This window comes from Falco punctatus (assembly GCF_963210335.1).
Source record: "Falco punctatus genome assembly, chromosome: 8".
Lineage (NCBI taxonomy): Eukaryota > Metazoa > Chordata > Aves > Falconiformes > Falconidae > Falco > Falco punctatus.
This window is the reverse complement of record NC_137588.1, coordinates 34,415,679-34,437,681: the sequence shown is the minus strand read 5'-3', so window position 1 is coordinate 34,437,681 and position 22,003 is coordinate 34,415,679. Positions and strand designations below refer to the sequence as shown.

The 22,003-nt window shown below is 38.1% G+C and overlaps 1 protein-coding gene across 4 annotated transcripts in view; it reads left to right on the top strand.

The window, feature by feature from the left end:
- DPP10 (dipeptidyl peptidase like 10) overlaps nucleotides 1–22,003 on the top strand; it is a 567,120-nt gene that overhangs the window by 328,818 nt on the left and 216,299 nt on the right. For all 4 annotated transcript variants that reach the window (XM_080399193.1, XM_080399192.1, XM_080399195.1 and 1 more), the window contains 2 exons: nucleotides 1,601–1,715; nucleotides 10,884–10,979. In XM_080399193.1, coding sequence (XP_080255319.1) covers nucleotides 1,601–1,715; nucleotides 10,884–10,979 — 211 coding nt within the window. The remainder of the gene's footprint in view (nucleotides 1–1,600; nucleotides 1,716–10,883; nucleotides 10,980–22,003) is intronic.

Below are 22,003 nucleotides of genomic sequence, written 5' to 3'. Positions count from 1 at the left end.
AAACCCCAACACACTGTTAGAGATGCTGTTCTGGGTGATATGTGGGGCTGAGGTGGCATACACGTGCCAGGAAGGCATAAGGAAATTGTCATTTTCTGTTGTTAAGAAATCTCCATTTTACACTCATTTATAATTGACAACCAAAATGAAATAATCCTTATGTGAAAAGGTATTAATGTGCCTTTGGAAGCTTATAAAATGTAGGAGGAGGTGCCTTCCTGCACCTTAGTCCCCCCCATAGCACAAGATGGGTGAGGTGGCAGAGCTGCCCCAGTTTCTCTGCCCTTTTATCCAGAAGAAAGGGGAAAGATGAAAGAATATCCTTGCTGTGTACTTTGCAAGATTAACAAACCCAGGATAACAGATTAAATAGGAGACTCCAAGTAGTCTCATCTTTCGTGGCAGTTGCTCCCTATGCATTCAGTGGAGAGGCAGCCTTGCAGGGCTCTGCTGCTGTACATTATGGCGGCAGGTCCTGAGGAGGGAGAGAGGCTTTTATGTGGTGGTGTCTTCAAGGACAAGTGTGGGCTAAAGCCTGTGGGTTTTTACCCCACCTGGAATTTAGTTGGAGCTTTGTGGAAGCATGTGTAGATTGTGGGGCTCTTGTGCAACATAACGCAGCTTTGTAGGTAGGCTGAAGTGAGATCTTCTGAGAAGTCCCTCTCAGGTTTCTTTTCACAGAGAGCCTTTTCACAGAGATTTAATTTTGAGATAGTATAGACATGGGTAACTGTGGCAGAGAAACATTTATGATTGCCAGCCATAGATAGAAAAAATACTGCTTTCTGTGAGAGTTAGGATTGTATGAAACAGTTGTACTATTTTTGTAATTCTGTTGGTAGACGTTTACGTGTCTCAAACTGTGCCAAAAACACAGGCAATGCATTGCTGCTACTGACAAACCTAAATGGCGCCTGCCTGCTGGAGTTAATAGGCATGTAACAATAAGCATATAACCACAGAGAACTTAGGTTTAAGTGTACAACTAGTTACAGAAGCATTCATTTAACATTTGTTACAAGCCACTGTTGCTTTTTTATAAGTAATAGGGGAGCAGTTTACAGTTAACTGCTGTATAGAGAAGAAGAGCTGTGTAGCTTCAGATGGAACACTTGGAGCCTCAGGCAGTTTTGTAAATGTTTTCTATTACAAATAAGTTTAATAGTGTACATTAAAAAGGATGTGTATTTAAACCTTTATGGTCCATACCACGTTAGGTAGAATTACCGTAAATTGCTAAATTTCATTTCTGTAATTATCTTATAAACTGCCAGTTGATATTGTCCCGAAGTTTATGTTCAGCGCATTTTAACACCAGTCATATTTTGGACAGCTTGTATAAGCTCATTTGATTGTCTCTTAAGGGTATAAAATTACATATATATATATTTTAAAAAAGAGAGATATCTATTAAAAAACCGTGAGTTACACACCTTTGGATGACTCTGTGTACTGTTGAGAGGGGAGGGATCATGATCACCTCCCATGCTGTGATTATGAGTATGCTTAAAGCAATTTTCCTATCGCTAATAGTTCTAGAAATATATGATTATGAAACATGGTCTTTTTCCTTTTATTTTATTTTTTTCCATTCCTGTAGGAACTTGGAAGTAACAGCCCTCCGCAGAGGAACTGGAAGGGAATTGCTATTGCGCTGCTGGTGATTCTAGTTGTTTGTTCACTCATCACTATGTCTGTCATTCTTTTAACCCCAGGTAACCTACTTCTTTATTTTATCTTACTGAAGGTGTGATTCATAATGATTCATAATGCAGTTGTTAAAATTACATATAAATGTTAAAGTATCTCTTGCTCTTCAGCATTTTTAACTTCTGGCTAATATAAATTTGGTGCCTGTAGGGACTCGGGAGTTACCAGAACCCTTGTGGAGTAGAAGCATTTTGCTTTGGCAATAGGGCCTTGGGATTGTGTCAGCCTTGAGATGGCTACAAGCAATCCTCATTAGCCTCAGCGGGTGTGAGCTGACTTTAATATTTTGTCATTTGTGTCTTGGTTTTCACAGATGAGCTAAGAGAAGGCTGTATGTCATGAAAACTAATACTGAGAATGAAACTTCTCACTGAATCAGAAGTGCGCATCTTTCATATGTACATGCACAAGCTTATCCCTTTTTCTTTCTCTCAAAAACAAAGAGGAGAATGGTTCAGTTACAGAGGAAAAAACCCAAGGGTGAGGGCAAGCAATAGACAAGCAGTCAAACATACAAAATAATTATGCTTAGGTGTTGTCTAATTTGGTCTGGGTTATTTTTCTAAAGATTTTCTTTTTATTGCTGGGACAGCAACTGTTTAACTATGTCTAGAAACCTAAGAGCAGGAAGCACTGCACAAGTTTTAAATAAAAAATATCTTTGATATCTTTTGGTCACGTTTAAAATTTTAATGTAAAGTACCTAACTTGGGTGGCAAGCCTAGATAGTAAGCATTGGTCTGCAAATATTCTGCCATGCAAGTGCCCAGTTTGTGTAAACCAAAAGGTTAATGAAGTACTACTTAGTTAAATAATGGTTCCAGACAATTTAGCTGCTGGATGAAATCAAGGGAAGCTGGGTGGGTCTGTGCATGAGCAAGTACAGTAGACTGCTGCTGCTTGAAAGGAGGGTGGTGAAACTGAATGGAAAAGGATCAAAAAGCTTTACTTGTCAAAAGGAGTGAGACAGCTGGGGAGAGTATATAGGAATACTATGGATTATTCTGCTTCCTCTGTTTTGTATAAATATCTACTGCATATGCATGGTGCTGTCCAAGGAATGATAAAGAAATGATTGTTTGCTTATTTCCACTTAGAACATTTTGAGAAAAATAAAAGCAAAGTTGTGCTGCTGTAATCTCAGTGTACAGCACTTTCTTCAAGGAATAATAAAAAACAGATGTTGAGGGCAAATTGTGGTGTATCCTGGTACGCTTTAAGACAGAAGACTTTTTCTTTTCAAGGAGAGGTACCTTTTTTTAAAGCTTGTAAAATCTCAAAGGTGTTACGCTGGAATCCACAATAATAAACATCGGTTCTGACTCATATCTATATAGAATTATTCATGATGATAAATTGTAGTCTTTGAAGGCACTCGTGGAAAAAAAGAATAAACAACTAAGGGAAATGTTAATTTTTTTTTTTTTAAATTAAAAAAAGCTCAGTGAATTACAATGTCTCTGAGGCTGTTTTAAAAATCCAGAGAGTTTGCTTGAAAACTTGATGTAAGCTGGGACCTACATTTCAGTTCAGGTCATGCGAGTGAAAAACTAGTTCTGTCAGATGCTCCAAGATATCCCATAGAGACTGTAGAGCTTGATATAAATAAAAACCTTTTTCCCAAAATGATCTAGGTCTGTAAAACTGGGATTTCTTGCAGGTTGCAAATGCTTACCAAAGAAAGCTTTGGAGGTACATTATAGGACAGCTACTTTCCTGGTTTTGATCCTAATTAGTGCTATTCTCCCTTTATGATTAATTAATATGTTTTTGAAAGTAAATATTTTGATACTGTGCTGGTACTAAGCACTATACCTGAAGTTATCTGGTCCTCAGTATATGTAAGATCACTGGGATGTCTAGCATTCAGAGGGAGGAAAAACTTGGGAGACAGTTTTGGCTGCTGCAAGGTGCTCAGTTCTGAGCTGCTACCAATCTGTTATTATAAATACTTGGTTTTGCCAATTCTTTTCATAAAATATAATAGATCTGAATTAAGATGTTTTGTGCAATAGTGAGAATTTTGTCCTTGAAATACTTGGGATAGTTCAGAGTGCATTGCTTTTAATTTCTAATGCTATTTTGAGCATTTGAGACTTCTTTCCCTTTTTAGTTCTGCCTGTACTGATGGGTGCCTTTTAGATTTCATGTAAATTCCCCTAAACACTGTATATCATGCTGCTTCTTTTTATGGCGATGATAATAATTTCAGATGATAGTTGCTCAGAAGCCTGACTGTTTTGTTTAAAGTTTTGTGGAGGCAGAAGTGTATTTACTGATACGCCAAATCCAACAGAAATTATCTCTTTTGCCTATAAGTACTTATACATTGGCTTGTCCACAATGTAAGAAACTCTTAGGTCTCTGTACACTTTAACAGTTGTCATTTGACTTCACTTGAACTTTGAGCAACAGCTTTCATGCCCTTTTTTAATAGGCGGAATCAATGCTTCTGTATGGTAACAAACTTTTAGAACATCTGTGGAAGTTACATGCAAAAGGCTTCAAAGAGGCTTTAGCTTCCTCTAAAGATACAAGCAGTATTAAAACTAAATGGAAATTCTTTATATTATTTCTTGGTGTTTTTTGTTACATGAAATACAACTTCAATATACAACACTAAGCAGGAACTGTCTTGAAAGAAGAGATGTATTTTGACCTACTAATAACTTAGCTTCTGTTAAAATAAATATCTGTGTTGCAAAGACAGTTGTGGTTTTAATAAATTGTACCAACAATATTAGTAATATTTTGGTTCCCTATATGTTGCATTTCATCTATGCTAATACTCAGAGACTGTATAAATATATTGGTGTTCTCAACAAAGAGTTGGAAAGATGGAAGACCATATGTAATGTAGTGTGACCATCAGTAGCGTAAGAGATTAGTGGTAGAGTCTGAATGGACTCCCAGCCCTGTAACCAGTTGTTGGGGCTCAACAACTCTCTGTGAACCTCTGTGGACTAAGGAGTATATAAAAAAAAAAAAAAAAAAATTAAAAAAAAATGTCCGTTGCACCCAGTGAATACAAATTGCTACACTGCTCTGCATCTGGGAGTAGAAGGCTTGGAAGCAAGTATCCCTGCTAGTTTTCTTCACAATTAGATAATTGCAATGATAAAGTACACGAAGACACCAAAGAATGAGGTTACTGGTGTTAGAGTAAGGGACTGGAATGTGGAAAAACTTTGGAGTTTCAGAATAGAAACCTGTCTGTCCTTGGGGACAATTTAATTATGAATCTAGTGACTTTTGTGTGGTATTTGGAGAAGACTTCTAGAGAAGTGTTTAAGAGACAGCCAAAGAAGAAAATACCTTGGGAGTAATCCTATATTCATAATTTACTTTATATTGGGAATTAATGGCCAGGGCAGAGACAGAAAGAGCTGTTTATGAGATGCCATCATTTGGTTTGTAAGTTAGTACAAATATAAAACAGGTATCTTGTTTTGTTTTTATTTTATTTCATGTTTTTGAAGTTTTTTTTTACATATCTGCACATCCTGAAATGCTCATAGGTAGATGTTCTGGCATTAGTGCCTCACTCCTGCCTTTAAATCAGCATGTTTTTGTGCTTTGCATCATAACAGTATGTTCCGCATTGTAGGAGTTATCTGAAGACCTATCTCATCAACTACTGTTGATCTGTATTTCAAAACTGAGAAACACTGGAAGTATTAACAGCTGAAAGCTTTTGTATGAAAAAGCATTTAAGAACAGTGTAAGATTTGTACAGTCATTGTCACCCTTGTTCAGGTGTTTTGCCACAACACTTAAGGCTGTTTTTCATTCTGGCGATGACATTAGCTCTACCTTCATATTAACTTAACAGTTTCTGAAGGTGTGACAGACTCAAATATTTTATGTGGGACTCCTTAACTGAGATAGTGATGTTAGCATTTAAACAGTGCATGCTGATACAGGGTAATTACTGCTGAGCAAAGTGGCATGTGACTCTAATCATAAACTCAAAGCAAACTCGGAGTTTCCTTTGCCATCTCTTCATGGGGGGGTGGGTGGAGAAGAACAACAGCTTGCAGAAACGTTCCTTTAAGGAACATTTAGGTCAGCCAAACTGAGAGAAAATGCTTTTTTTAAAATTGAGTACAGTAAAGCTCTAGGAAGAGAATCCGTTTGGATTACGTCCAATAGATAAATATTCTGTTTAGAACAGGATTGGGACCGACCCCTCCACACCTTCTCTCATGCTACTTTTAAATGAATAGAAAGCAAATTAAAAATAGTTTTTTACTGAAGTGGAGATTCATTACTAGAAGGTTCAAGTATAGGCTCCCTGTAACTGCTGTAAATCAGCAAAAAAATTTGGATATCTGACTACTTGCTGGCATATTGTTTTTCCTTTTTCATGCAAATATAATACAAACTGTGCTAATTCCCTGATATAATGATATACCTGTTAGATTGCATACAGTTTACTAGTGGTGGTTTTCCACTTTTCAGATGGCATTTAACATCATGGCTTTATGCTAATTTCTAGTGTTAAAACTTAATTCAGAAGTGACAGTAAGGCATTTGAGTTAAAACTGATAATGATGTAGTGTAGTTTATTATTTGCCAAGTATAAAGGTAAATTTTATAAGGTGTTTAGACTGCTTTTAATCTGCAAAAATAATATCGTATAAACTCATGCACAATAACAAGGCTATTAATTTCTACTTTTGCAGTGTTCTAGTTTAGTAAGCACAAGCAGGTTTGTCATTTTCAGTAAATACACACCAGTTGTTGAACTGTAGTTTGTTGTATACTTAAAAGGTAGCCATTTAGTTTTTAACATTTGATATTGTATCTTCTTTAATCGGTATTAATTTTCTATAGAAAATATGTATTATTTCAGATCGAAATACAGAAATCCATGTGAAATGGTATGAAGACATTGGAAATACTACTCCTTCAAGTAATAAGTAAATAAAGTTGTAAATGAAAATGAATGATAGTAGGCTGTTTGGTAACATGGTAATAAACATAAATTGGAAAATTGCAGCACCTTTAAAATAAAACAAGTACTTCATAGAATCATTTATGTTGGAAGGAACCTTAAAGATCATCTAGTTCCAACCCCCCTGCCATGGGTAGGGGCACCTTTCACTAGACCTCATTGCTAAAAGCCTTGAACACTTCCAGGGATGGAGCATCCACAGCCTCTCTGGGCAACCTGTGCTAGTGCCTCACCACCCTCAAAGTAAAGAATTTTTGCCTTATATCTAGTCTAAATTACCCTTTCTCAGTTTAAAACCATTGCCCCTTGTCTTACCACTACATACCTTTGTAAAAAGTCCCTCTCCAGCTTTCTTATAGGTCTCCTTTAGGTACTGGAAGGCTACTATAAGGCCTTCCCTCTCCAGGCTGAACAACCCCAACTCTCTCGGTCTGTCTTCACAGGAGAGGTGCTCCAGCCCCCTGATCATCTTCGTGGCCTCCTCTGGACTCAATCCAACTGGTCCATGTCCTTCTTATCTCAGGGGTCCCAGACCTCAACGCAGTACTCCAGGTGGGGTCTCATGAGAGCGGAGTAGAGGGGGACAATCACCTCACTTGACCTGCTGGCCACACTTCTTTTGATGCTGCCTGGGATACCGTTCATTTTCTGAGCTGCAGATGCGCATTACCAGGCTATGTTGAGCTTCTTGTCCCCCCAGGTCCTTCTCATCAGGGCTGCTCTCCTACCCATCCTCTTCCCAGCCTGTGTTTGTGCTTGGGATTGCCCCGAACCGGGTGCAGGACCTTGAACTTGGCCTTGGTGAACTTCATGAGGTCGCTTGGGCCCACCTCTCAAGCTTGTCAAGGTCCCTCTGGATGGCACCCCTTCCTGCCAATGCGTCTCCTGCACCACACAGCTTGGTGCCAGCGGCAAACTTGCCGAGGGCGCACTTGATCCCACTGGCCATGTTGCCGATAAAGATGTTAAGCAGCGAAGGTCTCAATGCTGATCCCCGAGGAACACCACTCGTCACGGCTCTCCACTTGGACACTGAGCCGTTGACTGCAGCTCTTTGAGTGCAGTGCAACCATCCAGCCAATTCCTTATCCACCAAGTGGTCCGTCCCTCAAATCCATGCCTCTGCAGCTTAGACACAGGGATGTCGCACAGGACAGTGTCAAATGCTTTGCACAAGTCCAGGACGGTGACGTCAAGTCACTCTTCACTTATATACCAATTCTGTAAGCCCATCATAGAAGGCCACCAAATTTGTCAGGCACGGGTTGCCCTTAGCGAAGCTGTACTGACTGCCGCCAATAATCTCCTTACTTTCCACGTGCCTTACCACAGTTGCCAGGAGGATCGGCTCCATGATCTTGCCAGGCACATTGGTGACTGACCAGCCCATAACTGCTTGGGTCTTCCTTTTTTTCCCTTTTTTAAAAACGGGGGTTCTGTTTTGCCTTTTCCAGTCAGTGGGAACTTCACTGGACTGCCACAACTTCTCAGATACAATAGATAGTGGCTTAGCCACTTCCTCCGCCAGTTCCCTTGGGAACCACAGGTGCATCTCACCAGGTCCCATGGACTTAGGGAACCTTCAGGTTCCTTCGATGGTCTCAGACCTGGTCTTCTCCTCCTACAATACTGATAGTGGAAAGCTAGTATCCAGGATTACAAACAAGGCTCTATTTTGGTAATGACTTCAGCGTTAGAAAAAAAATTACTTTTCAAACATCTAGTGAAGAGTCTTTAAAATGCCAGTTTCTTTCAGTTTAGCAATATTAACAGCAATTTGAAAAGTTACTTTAAAATCCAATTTGTATCAAGGTTACTTGGCAGGCATGTTAATTAGAAGACAGAGAGAAGAGCTGGTGTACCTTTCTTCTCTAATAGCTTTTCTTACGCAGTTGATGTATTTTTTTAGAGATTTTTTTTTTATTAAAACAGTTAATAACAAATAAAATCTGTGAAAACTAAACTGTCTTAGGTAAGACAGCTCTTGGCAACATAACAGCTTGTGTGAGCTTGATTGATAGTTCACAAACTGGCAGGATATAAAGGGTCACAATAAATAGATACAAACTCGAGAAAGGTTGGAAGGGGAATCCTTTTGGGATCACAAAGAGCATCAGGACCAGGGCGTGTTGAATCAAAATTGGTGGTGGAAAACAGCTTGTTGAGGGTAGGTAGTCAGCAAGGTTATGGAGAAAGGGGAAAATAGTTATATGAAGAACACAGTATTTGATGCTGTTAAATTAGAAGTAGCTTTTTTAAGATGGGGTATGCATTTGTGGAGCTGACTATAGCATATATAACAACTTGTGCTTGCTTTGAAGATAAAAACTCTGTGTGTCAGGAGCAAGAGCTAACAAGGTCCCATGATGAGTAAACAGAGGGATTAGGTATAAATCAGGAAAGATAATGTTACTATGCTCTAAAGCTCTAGTAAGACTGCAAGTGGAATATTGTGTCCCATGCTGGACTTGGAGACTGACACCCCCCACCCCCAAACAGACTACTTTGATTCCTGGATGGTAGGAAGAGGGCAAAAAGCTTATTTAAGGATTATAACATTTGTCTTATGAGAGTGGATTTGAACAACTCTGCATGCTTAGTCTTATGAGACATGAAGTGCAAGAAGAGTTGATTACAGTGACTAAGTGCTTACTGGTGCCCTGCTGAGACCTGGGAGGAAGGTGCGTGCATTGTGCAGCAGTGCCATGGAGTGAGCAACTGTGATGGCCTTGTGTCTATCAGAAACTTATGATGTGCATTAAAAAAGAGTTTCTTTTTGATACAGCAAGGATGCATAGTATAAATACTAGCTGAAGTGGCTGCAGCAGGCAGCGCTGACATTGAAAGGCAAAAAAATCATATAGTTGTTGATTCCAGTAAGCTTTCAGCTGGGCCTCTAATTGAGAAATTTGCCTGACTAAAGACCAATAACAAAACTATGATTGATTTTATTCACTGTGAAGGGGTCATATTTTAATCTGAAACGTATTACGTAATACAGCCTTTACAAAGCACGTTTATGTGTTAAAATGTGCTGCTAACATATTGGGTTGACGTAAGGATAACAGGATTGCTCCTTGACTGCTGTGATTCTAGTTACTCCTTTTCTAAAAGAGTCTGTCATCATCAACACTGTTTAGTATCAGCAATCTATGAGGACAAAATCTGACTAACAAAAAGTCTGCTTGTAGAGAAGGTAGATGCCTGACATGTTGGAAGGAAAAGCTCATAGAGCACAGAAATACTGCAGTAGTCTATGGCAAATGTATCCAATAATAATAAAGTTATTAAAAGACTTGATTGGACATCTGTCTTGTTGATTGTGTAGGAAGTGCATAGGTGCATATTTTTGCTAGTGCACAGGCAACATAATGCAGTTTCGGCAGCGGCTTTTTAAATAGCCTAAAGCAGTTAGGTGAAGTGTATAGCCGCTCTCAGTGACTATTCATTGGAAATTGTTTTGACAGCAAAACTTTTGCTTTAATAGTCCTTCTGATTTCATGTTTTGGTGTCAAGAGAAGTAGAATTTAGCAGAGCTTCTTTTTCCTTTTCTGAAGCATGGAGATTATTTTTGGAGCTGGCAACTTATTTTTTTGCTTTGAAAGTCAACGTTGGCTAATGTTCAGAAGCACAATATTCCCGGGTTCTGTCACGTTTGTGAAAAAAAAAAACAAGGCTGTTAGCCAAATGTTACGCTGTGCTTATCGCTATAGAGCAACCACAGACTATAAAATGTGCATATAGAAATATTTTTTTTCTCCACATTTTAGTTTTTGGAGTAGGTGGAATTGGTTCCAAATTTGTTTACCAAAGTATTTTACTTAGTTTTTGTCTGTATAGGTGGTCAATGTGGCCTACATCCTTTGGCTTTCAGGAAATTTTTTGTATTGGTTTGTAGACTTTTCTTGTGGTGTAGGGCTGGGGAAGCAGGAGCTCTGCCACTACAGTTCCAGTATAGGAAATAGCCAAGCACTACATCCTTCAGGTGTCCTGTATATAAGGTACCAATGCTTTGTTTTCCAAAGCTTTACTAAAGAAGAAGGAAACGTTTTCTTGTAGAAAAAAAAAAAAAAAAAAAAAAGCAAGGTATTGTTATTGATTTTGACAGGACCTTTGAACTATGTATTCTGGGTCTGTAATTCCATTGTTTTATGAATGACACTGAATAGATTGTATTTAATAACTATCTAAAATGGTCTTGTTACGTTTATTTTAGATGAACTTGCAAATTCATCAGAAACCAGATTGTCCTTGGAAGATCTCTTCAGAAAAGAGTTCGTAGTTCATAATCCAGAAGCCAAATGGATTAATGGTAAGTGTGTAATCTCTCATGTAATTTGAAATTAGGGAATAATTTTGGATATTGAATGATATCATTATGCAGGCACTGAGAAAGAATCAGTTAAGATTTCAAACTCTTGAAATTGGCCAGTGTCCCACTTTTCCTTGTAGTGCTGAATCATGTCTGTTTCATTAATTTTTGAAGTGGCTTTCTAATTTTAAATCTTTATCTAGTAGAAACCCACTGAAATTCTCTGTTTGTGTTACTGTCTCAGTTGGAAGCAGTGACGAAGAATTATTTTTGAGATCTGGATCTTGTTTATAGATTCACAAAAAGATCAATTCAGAAAATAAAATTTTTCTTTTAACATCTGAGCTTGAGCATTTGAGAACTGGTTCTGACTCCCCATCTGGAATGGATTCTTAAATATTTCAATATACTTGTACAGCTCTTAGTCATTTTCTGATGTCTGCAAGTTGTATTTAATGGTCTACTTTATTAAATGATTTATAAATGGTATGCAGATTCTGAAATAATTATATAGTTTTAATGTAAAAAAGAAAACAAATTCCAACTTTCTTTTTCAACTAACTGGACTCCTTTTCTCTTGATCATATGAGCTGTTCACATTCTTTCTGTTTGCAAGAAATGTACAAGTAACGCAGTAGTGACCATCTGTTTTGTGTCGTTATACTTGGATTTTTGTGTTGCTCCAGGTGTTATGATCAAGGGTGTAACAATGGGCTTTGTGCAAACAGAGTATTGTTAAGGAGTGCTTTATGGGAAGTAGGAGTTTGGACGCCTGGTCATTGTGTATGTAAATTCACAATAACTTTGCATGGGAAATGGTTCAATTATATTAATCAACTTTGGTGTTCAGTAATAACTGGAACTGATTTTAATTTGTAGGAAGCTCTATGATTGAATTGAATTGTTGCTTTGTTGTGGACTCTAAAGAACAAAATGGGCATGACAAGGATAAGTGTGTTTCAAAAAGAAGAATAAAAGGGGAGAAAAGTATGATTGGTATTTTTCATCCTCAGACCAGCTCTAGTGTTATTTGTTTAGGAGTTAGTAGTAGTAGTTAGTGTTAGTAGTTTAGGAGTGAGAGGGGAGGCTCAATTTAGTTCCCTGCCACTCCCTTTCCCCCAGCTACTCCAATGACCATACAGTTCCTGAGATGCCCTTTGCTTCTCCTTTGGACTGGTTTCTGTCTGCCGTCAGGGCCAAAAGCTTTGCTACTGGGTAAAGCCAGAACAGTGCTGTTGCCAAGATGACCAGTTTCTTGTGTTTGGCAGAAAACATCTTTCCAGTTAAGGCTGTTAGGCTAGTTAAAACCTAAAGCAGTTTTTGATGAATTTGTTGTTTTCTGTGAATTCACAAAGCAACTGCCTTTGACCCCACCCTACCTGAAAAATCCTTCTTCTAATTGTCAAACAACGTTATTACAGACCCAGTATTGTCAATTAAAGTGGTTGCTAAAAGCAGGTAAGTACATAATGGAAGAAGATCCTTATGCTAGTTCTATGCATTACTCTTGCTACTCAAAACCTCCATGAATTTACTCATCTAAGAACACTACCAGTCATTCATAGTGTGCATAATATTCTGTGCATGAAGGTATCACTACTTTCAGAACCCAGGATGATAAAAATAAAGGATTATGGATTGAGTTATATTAAATATTGTTGATACTATTGAACGTGTTGTTTATTGTATTTTTAAACTGTGTTCTACAGCCTGTGATAAAATAAAACCTTCTTTTAAGAGTTTTTCACATGGGGTAAAAAGAAATTTAGAATTTGGTACTAAACACTTGCTTGGATAAAGGTTTGTTCTGTGGTGTTCAAAATCAGTCTTAAGAAACTCATCCAATGGAAGGTAATTTTACTAGTATTGTGTGAAAAATAGAGGTCGTAAACAATCTAGTCTAAAAGCTGTGAGATTGTACAGTTATGAACATTTCCATCTATTGAATATTAGAAATACTGTTTAGTAAAGAAGAGCCTTGTGTTTTATTATCAGTACAGTTGTATTAATATCTAATCTTTCTGCACTGTTGGTTTTCTCAGCCAGTATGAGAATTCCTAAGCTTGCAGTTAGGTGTGTTCTTGTGTTTATTTGCCAAAGAAGCAACGAAGTCCAGTGATACAAAAAAAGAGGAAGGATTTTTTTTTTTTCTTACTAGAGTGTGTTTGTGTGTATGGGAATTTAGGAAGAAGTGGGGATATTTACGGACTTTGAAATTTCCCAGTATGGTCAGTGAAATCAGTATCTTAGATAATAAAATAAGGAGTCTTGCAAAGCAGCATTTCTGGTTCCTGATTCTATCTTTAAAATTTAGGGTAAGATTATTTTTTTTTCCTGGCATGGTATCATTGCAGTGGTGGCATTATATATGTGGAGAGTGAAATATATAACTTAGTATTCAGCATTCATTACTGTGGAGCTGGAGGGGAGCGTTTGGCACTTTCTTTGGATATTGACAGGGTGTGTGGACTCTGCACAGGAAGATTTTAGCAGAAAATAAGTAGCTACTTACTATTACTTTTTCCTCCTCTTGGGATAGAATAATTTGTAACCATCTGAAATTTTTATCATCTTGACCTCCTCGGAAGAGATGGGGAATAGAGATTGAAAAAGTGATTCCTGCTGTAAGCATTTTCTGAAGGATCTAGAGCATAGTTTGTAGAAAAACGTCTGATTTAAGGATTTTGAGTACTAGGTGAATCACTGTATTCTTATGTAAGGTCTAGTATTTAACTGTTACTATTTAATGAAATTTTTTATACCGACATTTGAATTTGGCTAGCATTATTTTCCGTGTTATTTCTTCCTTGTTTGCAAGTTCCTCCACTAAAGAAATCATCCCCATGTAGTTATTTCTAGTCCACTCTTTAATAAGGAAAGCTCTTACGTACAGAAGTTTTTACAATCCATTTCCTTTTCTGCTTGAAACTGAGTCCACAAATTTATATGCTTGACACCAAAGTTAATAATTATGCAAATGTTTAAAGCTGTGGAGAAAATGTTCTTTATCTGAGATAATCAGCTGTTGCCAAAGAAAATAAAAGAAAAAAATGGAGTTAGTTTTAGAAGTGACACAATATATTCACATTGAGTGTAATGTGAAGATGTACCTATGCAGGTATCTTTTGGATTTCTTCCTCCCTTCCTTTTTTTTTTTCTTCTTTTTTTTGTTTGATTTCAAAGGCAAGTTTTTTTTAAAATCTGACTTCAATTTTTGTCATCTTTTGTAAGAATTTGTGAAGGAAAGAGAAAGGAAATATGGATGATGGCTAGTGTTCTTCTTGAAAATAACAATTTAGTAGATTACTAAGCTTTTTGCATTATAAATCTGATCACTTCAACTGTTTTTAAAAGGACATGCTGGAGAGTATACACAACCATCGATCAGTTCAGTCTGTGTTATCTGAAAGAGCTTTTGATTTCAGAAAGCCTTCCAGTTGCTTGGCCTAGTTTTGAAGATGTTAAATGACAGTACATCTTCCCTTAGCATTATTGATCTTCAGGCTTTCTAATAGGAAGTGAGAATTTAAAATGCTGCCAGTGAATAATAAAAGTATTTAAATCTGACAGCACGTTGCTTCAGATTAAGGCTTTGCATTAGATGGCAAAACATCTTGGTTTACTTAAGTCTAATTACATAACTGTAATGTAGTTTAAAATATCCAGAGTAATTAAATTTAAGAAAGCACTGCAGTTAAACTTCTATGCTTTCCCTTGCCAAAAAAACTTGTTAACAGACTTAATGTATCTCATATTGCTTTGTTCTTGGATTCTAACCATTTTGCAACAGGGACCACTCTCTGCTTCAGGTGGGGCATAGCATCTCGTTTCATGACCACAGTTTGCTTAGGAGCGCGTCTTCTGGATACAGTATATTTGTTGGAAGGTCATGATATGTGATGTATTAGAGCATAGTTCTAAACTAACTGTATCATTGACAACAACTGTATCGTTGCTCTATTAGTTATTCATAAACCAGTGTATGAATCGTTGCTTATCTGCCAATATCAGCAGTCTGCAGCTGGATCTTTGAACCACACTGAAGCACTTTTCAGGATATTTTTTTCATTTCTGTTAAGTTACTTAGAAATGTGTCTGCTGGTCTGTGAGAAATAATGAGGGCCTGAAAGGTTTGCAGTCTAATCCCTAGATCTTTGGTGATGTACTTAGAGCTCTTATTATTAGGAACTCTGGCTGTTAATGACAATAAAATTCAGAATCTTTGCCTTTAATCCTTCTGCGAATATGGAAATTGCTTGCATTTTTGCTGTTTAGATAAGCTTTGCCAACCTTTGTGTGTTGACTCCTTGCTTGTATTCCATCAGATGGATATGTAGTCAGCACAACTGATATTTTTCATGTATCTGAAAGAAAAGTGTCAGAGAAGGACCAAAGTCTGGATGATGGCCTGCAGCAGACTGTGCCCTGGAAACCTGTCTTGTCCTGAAGCTCAGCAAATCACCTTAGTACATGTGTTTGTGCTTTACAGAGCCAGGAGGGATGTAGGCGTCTGCTTAGGGTAAAACTTCTGTAAGGTGCTTTGGTGAAATTGTGAGATGATAAATATTTCTCTCATTCTGTCTTGCTTGTTTCTGGAGCGGCTGTCTGTTATTGTATTCAGTGACCCTTGCGACGCTATCACAGGAAGGATGTAGGGTAATGTGTATGGCTGGGCAGCATCACATCTTCACAGGCAAACACAGTCGGGCTGATACAAGAGCATAGATTTTGGAGTAGTGAGGGAGAGGACTGCGGAGGAGGCAGATGACAGTGCAGACAGAAGGGCTTTAAGTGGTACTTCAGGGAGGGGAGTGCTCTTTGAAAGGGCAAGATATGATAAAGATTCCCTCCTCCTGTAGGACCTCACACTTTATTCAAACCAGACTCATCTCACAAGCAGCAGCAGTCTCTGTCTTTGGGAGGAGGATGGAAAATAAGGAAGTCACCATCAGTCAGAAGCAATAAGGGAAAGGAAGACTTTGACCTTCGTGTCAAGGGAAAGGACCTGAAGGGGATGAGGTGACAACTTAAGTTTCAAGGCGGGTTTTGTGCCTCATGCAGAAGCTGCATTTTCTCCACATATTAACCTTCTCCCTGCCTTATAGTCCTCGTGAGCTCCTGTGCCTTATCAGATAGGAGCTGCTAACCCCCACTCTGCCTCCAGCAAGCAGCTGCCAGGACAGGCTGCCATCCCCCCCGAGACTGGCGGCTGCTGCTGGAGACAGATGACCACTGCCCTGTCCCATCCTCTACAGAGGAACAGCAGCTCCCTGCTAAAGCAGGGTTCTGCATGTGTGTGGTGGGGAGGCACGCTCAGGGAGGCAGGTGGTGCTCCTATTCTCTGCTGCAAGTGATACAGAAAACCCTAGAACAGTTGTAGGTAGGTTTGTCCCTTAGTGTCATCCTGGTGAATACAGTTCTTTCCTTTGACTAATCAAAGTATAAATGCAACATTTTGGTGAGAGATTTCTGGAGAAAACATATTTGTACCTCTTTCTTTTGTCATAAAACTCTGGTTTTGGAGTGAGGTTTATCAGTTTGTCCAGCAGAAAATCCTAGGTTGTGCTGTCAATCTCAGCAGGTATAAACTATTTGGGTTTAATTTCCAAAGCAAATAATTTTTCATCCACATATGTTTTCAAGGCAAAGACCCTTCAACGCTTTTTTTTTTTTTCTTTTTTTTCCCCCTTTTACAGTTTTAATGTGCTTCTTTGGAGATGATAAAAAAAACATTCTGTCCCAAGCCAGAAATATTTTCACTTTGCTTTGAGAACAGCATCAAGACATGTGGTTTTGTTTTAACTCAAGCTTTTGTATTTATTTGTTTTATTTTTGGTTTTATATTGTTTCCAAATTTCCTCTATGAGCTGCAGCAGAGGCATGGCTTTCATTTTCTGAGTCATCTTTACTGGTTCTGATGTGGGCCTCTCTATTTAGTTTCACACATCAATTCTATCAGCATGGAGAGAAAAAGAAGGGATGATGCCTACCGTTTTGAACACCACTGAAACTAAGAGACTGGTTTATGGAGGAAATCCCTCTCCCCCTTCACCCTTTATTTTGCAAAAATATATTATGTTTAGTAGTCTCTTTCTTCTTCTTCTTTTTTTCTTAAACATTAAAAAGGAAATATTAAACCACTTTTGCTTTATAGTTGAACTTCACTGCAATATTTTGTAGAATTTGTGTTAAAGTTAACATGGCAAGATATTACCTGGCTGAAGAAGTATTACTGATTGTTACAACATGTGGTTTCCTTAAGGAGCAAATGAGACAGTAGCTTCCCACAGATTTATTTGTGGTTGTCCCTGGTACCTTTCTCATGCTGTACACTGCCTTTATCACCTGCAGAGTGGAATGTGTAGATAGCAGTCTTTGCTTAAGCTGAGCTGGTGCTTTCCTTGAGACTCTGTTGGCTCTTGTCTATCCTGAAAAATTAAATAAAAAGTGAGTTTGGGAAACCTGTCATGAAGATAGTTGAAATTGCTTTTAAAATTGTGGATGATAAAAATGGTAGTGGTTTGGGAAGCACAACACACAGATTCCACAGTAGCACTTGTGCCAATTTTGTGCGGGAAACCAGTGCACGAGGCAAATATGAACTTTATTTATCAAAGCTGAGTACGTTGTGATGTTTGCCAATAGATATGGGTCAAGTGCAAGAAATCACTCCATCACTGAGCAATAAAAGATAGATTCTGCTCCAGAAAGTTGTTGCCAAGTTGGAACCAATAAACAGACAAATATCTCTATTAGAATTACATATCTATATGTTTCTATTACTTTTGTAATTTATGATGGATACCAAAGAGTGAAGTCCTATTCCCCCCTGCCCCCATGCAAATGAGATGAGAGTGTGAAGTGGCCAGGCTGGAATGCAGCCATTGTGCACAAGTGCATTTTTGGTTTAGCAGGAGCTGTGTTTGGCATTCAGATATTTAGGCTGTGATATGATGTATTAATGCTCTGTCAGGGACTTGGGCAGAAGTGAAGAGAGGTACGTGCAGTGGTGCTCTTGCCAGCTCTGTATATAGCTTTCATTATTTATCTGAACCTGTCTGTGCAGGGCCTGAAGCTGGAAGCCAGGCCAGGGAGTTGTTTTGTTGCCTGTGGTTCAGCGTGAAGGGTTTATTTCTGAAAGGCAGCAGAGGATGGTTGGACTTTGATTCCCTGTGCAGGCAAAAGCAGCATGTAGAAGAACAGGTGAAAAAAAAATCCTAGATTTTTCAATTCAATCTTTGGATGCTTTTAGCTAAAACTCTTCTTTCTTAAAACTCTAGCGGTTGTATGAATTACACACCCAGTTTTTGCCAAGTTTTAAGACTAATTTTTGGAGAATCCCCAGAAAAGTTGAAAAGATGCAGAGAGTATCTCTAGGCTAGCTGAAGTTTCTCTTCAAAAGCGCTAAAAAGAGGAATTAAAAGTTTTGATTGATACCATTCCACTGATTTATTAAAATAACTTCTTTAATAAAAGAATTTAAACAATGCTGTTGTGAAATGGATTGAATTATTTAATTCTCTCATTAGGGAATTGAATGGAGGAGTTTGGGGCTGTATTTGTGCTGATGCTGAAGACTTATCTACAAGCCAGCTGTAGATGGGCAGTTGGCCATTCAGGCTAAGGTTGTGAGGTGACCACCCTGGTATGAGGGACAACATACCTTGTTGTGTCCCGTGATGCAGGAATTGTGGCTTCTTAAACGATGACAATTCTTGGTATAAGAAGAATTTTGATTTTCCTGCTTGTTTTTTTGGGAGTGATTGGTTGTGGGGTTTTTTATGTTGGTGTTTGATTTTGGGTATTTTGGGGGATTTTTTTGTGTGTAGGTTTTTTTAAAGTTTAGGTGCAGCAGTTATTTGGTTCGTTTTCTCTATGTTTATCTTGTCAGAAAATTATTTTATTCTTAAATATTACACATGAAGAATGCGTGTAAAGCAGAAGATAAACAATGTGAGGTGTATAAAGCTACAAAAGTGTTAATGTGAGCAGGAAATAGAAATTGAAACAAATTATTTTATGCACTATTGTAAGTAGGATTGCAAATAAGAAAGCATGAAACAATTTGGGTTGCAGCTGTGCATGAATGTAACATGCAACCTTAAAAACCAGGGTGGGGAAAACCCTGTATTTTTTTTTCTGCATGGAAGTGGAGATTTCATCTCATTTCTGTATGGATTTATATAGAAAAATGATGGTCTCTTTAATCCATGATCATTATCACAAAGCAAATATTAATTTTCTTCCACGAGGCAGAGATACTTTTCTGCCTCATATTCAGAGACTTGGCTTTGTGAGTGAATCTCACCTGTTTAGATGTTGTGGCTCTGCAGCTGTGGGGCACCCACCAGGATGGCAGCAGAGCTCTCCCCTGTGGGCAGGCGGCCAGAGGATTACTCTGCCTTTCATCCTTTGATTCTCCACCCTGAGGATGAGCAGTTGTATGCCTATTGCTCAGGAAGGTGTTTTGATATCACGAAAGTTCCTTATTTCACTGCTTGTAACACAATAGAGTTTTTCCCTCAGTTATTTTTTCCTCTAGACTGTATGCAGTCTAGTCTTTAAATAATGTTACTTAGTGGCTCTTTTAACCGATCTTCCCTGCCTGCCCACATTATTAGAATCTGCTACATGCACTGTACTTCCTTCTGCTCTTGTATTAATTGATGTCTCTAAGGTGTCACATGACTTGCTTGCTTAGAGATAGATCTTGAGTAATTTCTGCTCAGATCAACTGTGTTAAGCCCTATTGCTGCATCGATACCGGTGCCAGTGTTAATAATTGTTAACAAGCATTAAATAGTGCTATGTATTCAGGGCCATTAACTTATGTCACTGTTGCATTTTGTAAATGACTTCTTAGTGCACCTTTTTAGAAATCTCCTTTCACCGATATTCTTTGTGCACTAATGCGCCATTGTATTAGCTGTGACCTCTACACTGTCTTGTAGCTCTCTTTTTTTTCTGGTCATTTGTTTTCTGACTTTTGTTTTTTAGGGTTTTTTTTCCCCCTACAAGATGTTATACTTCCTCTACAGAGTACCTGAAATTTATTTTCTCGAAGAATCTTTACTTCTTGTAACAAATTCTAGTTGTATTCATTAAGATGTAGACTGATTCAATGCTTGTTGAAATCTATGGGTATGGGGCAAAATCCACAGATTGGGATATGTTAGGAAAAAATGAAATCATGTATTCCAACTCTTTTGCTACCTTTAGCCAAAAGTACAGCTAATCATTGCAGTCCTTCTTAAAATTTATGTCCCTATTGATTTTTGACTGATTCTGCAACGCAAAGCATTAAGAATTTAACAAAGAGATCAATATACTTAGAAAATATTTACACAGGCAGAGCGTATCTGTTGTGTAAGGTATCGCATTTTGAAAGAGGTGAGCAGAATGGTTTACGTTTTCCAAGCAATATATATAGATAGCAACCTCATGTTGAAGGGTTGAGTACAGTCATTTCTGCATGTGAACCCCTAGGAAGGTGGACCAGACACTTAATAAATCTTAGTTCTCCTGTTTTGTTGAAGCAAAAGTCTCCCGAGTGTAGTGCATGTATTAAGATTACTATTCCGGTTACCATAGCAATGCCCATGAAGGAGGGAGACCTTTTTTTGGTAATACAATTTTGGCTAAGAAAGCAGTTCTTAATATGATGAACAAGTATAGACTGGATGTGCTACATCATTACACTTAGGATGCTCTTCTCTAGGACAAATATTCTTACTACATGAGCAAACCTGAGCAGTGGATTAAGAGTTTTGGAATGATAACAGACAGTGGGTCCTATACAACAGCTTTGTGAGTTGACTCCCAAACGCCACACTTTTTTTCTGTTTCCTGTAAAGACTTCAGACGTGTATGTGCTCATGCATCAGCAGGTTCGTGTATTTGTGAAGAGTGTTCTTTTCCTCCTGTGCCTCCTTGTTCTGTTTTCCCCCCTTACCACCACTGCTCCTGAGCAGAAAGGTACCTGTTGCCCAGCTGGAGCTATAATCCTTTCCCTATGGGTTGGATTTGTAGTGACCTGTTCAATTTTCCTTTGGAAGCTGCTGTTTATATTTGCAGCTGGTTTTATGGTCCTTCTTAAAGGCTCATTTAAGTCAGCTCTATTACACTCATCAGCATTTTGATTCTCTTCAGAGGAATGCTGTGCGGGATGGGGATATACCTTCAGTTGTAGCTGCATGCAGTAGTGCTGTTGGCTAATTTTGCCTTGTTTCCATTTGCCTAAAAAAAATCCTTTAAATTTTTCTTCAGTTTTCTTACTCATTTGTCTAAGTAGAAAGTACTTTACCAAATGCTCAGCTGTACAGTGTTTAAAGTAGTTATCTTTAAAAACTAAAGTTTTACATTTCTAATCCTTATGTTTTGTTGGCTGTTTTTTCTTGAATTAAGGCAGTAGAACAGTGCTTTGTATACCATTCTATATTGCTGAAATGTTTGCCTGATGGATCCATAAAATTTGCATTTTTTAAACATACATATCTATGGGCATATATAAAAAATAATTTCACCTGCAGTCCTTCTTTTTTTCTCTTTGCTCTCTTTAGTTGAATCCGTTGTGTATTCTCTGATTTTTCTTTTCCTGTTTAAATGGGAGATTTCAGAGACACTGACTCATGTTTGCTATTCATTCATCCATTTCCCTGGTCTATTTTGCTTTCTGTGCCATGCATTCTTTTTCTTAAATGTATGAACCAATCCTCTACCTCCCGCGTGGCAAGGCAGTTCAGACAGACAGAAATGGGTACAAGGCCAAGGTTATTCTTCATATGAAAATGTGGTTGGTACTTGAACAATTTTGGTTCTCTCTTTCACTGTAACGCAAAAGGACTTTTGGGTTTAGTATGTTTGGGAAAGTGGATATATCTAGTTATATATGCTTAAGTCATATGTTTAGGATTCTTTCAAGAGTCCATTCAGTGAATCAGTTTTGTTAAATTCTCCCTGAAGTGTTTGTGTTGAGCAGGTGTGATGGCGCAAGTGTCACACAGTTTTGAGCCAAACTGCATCCT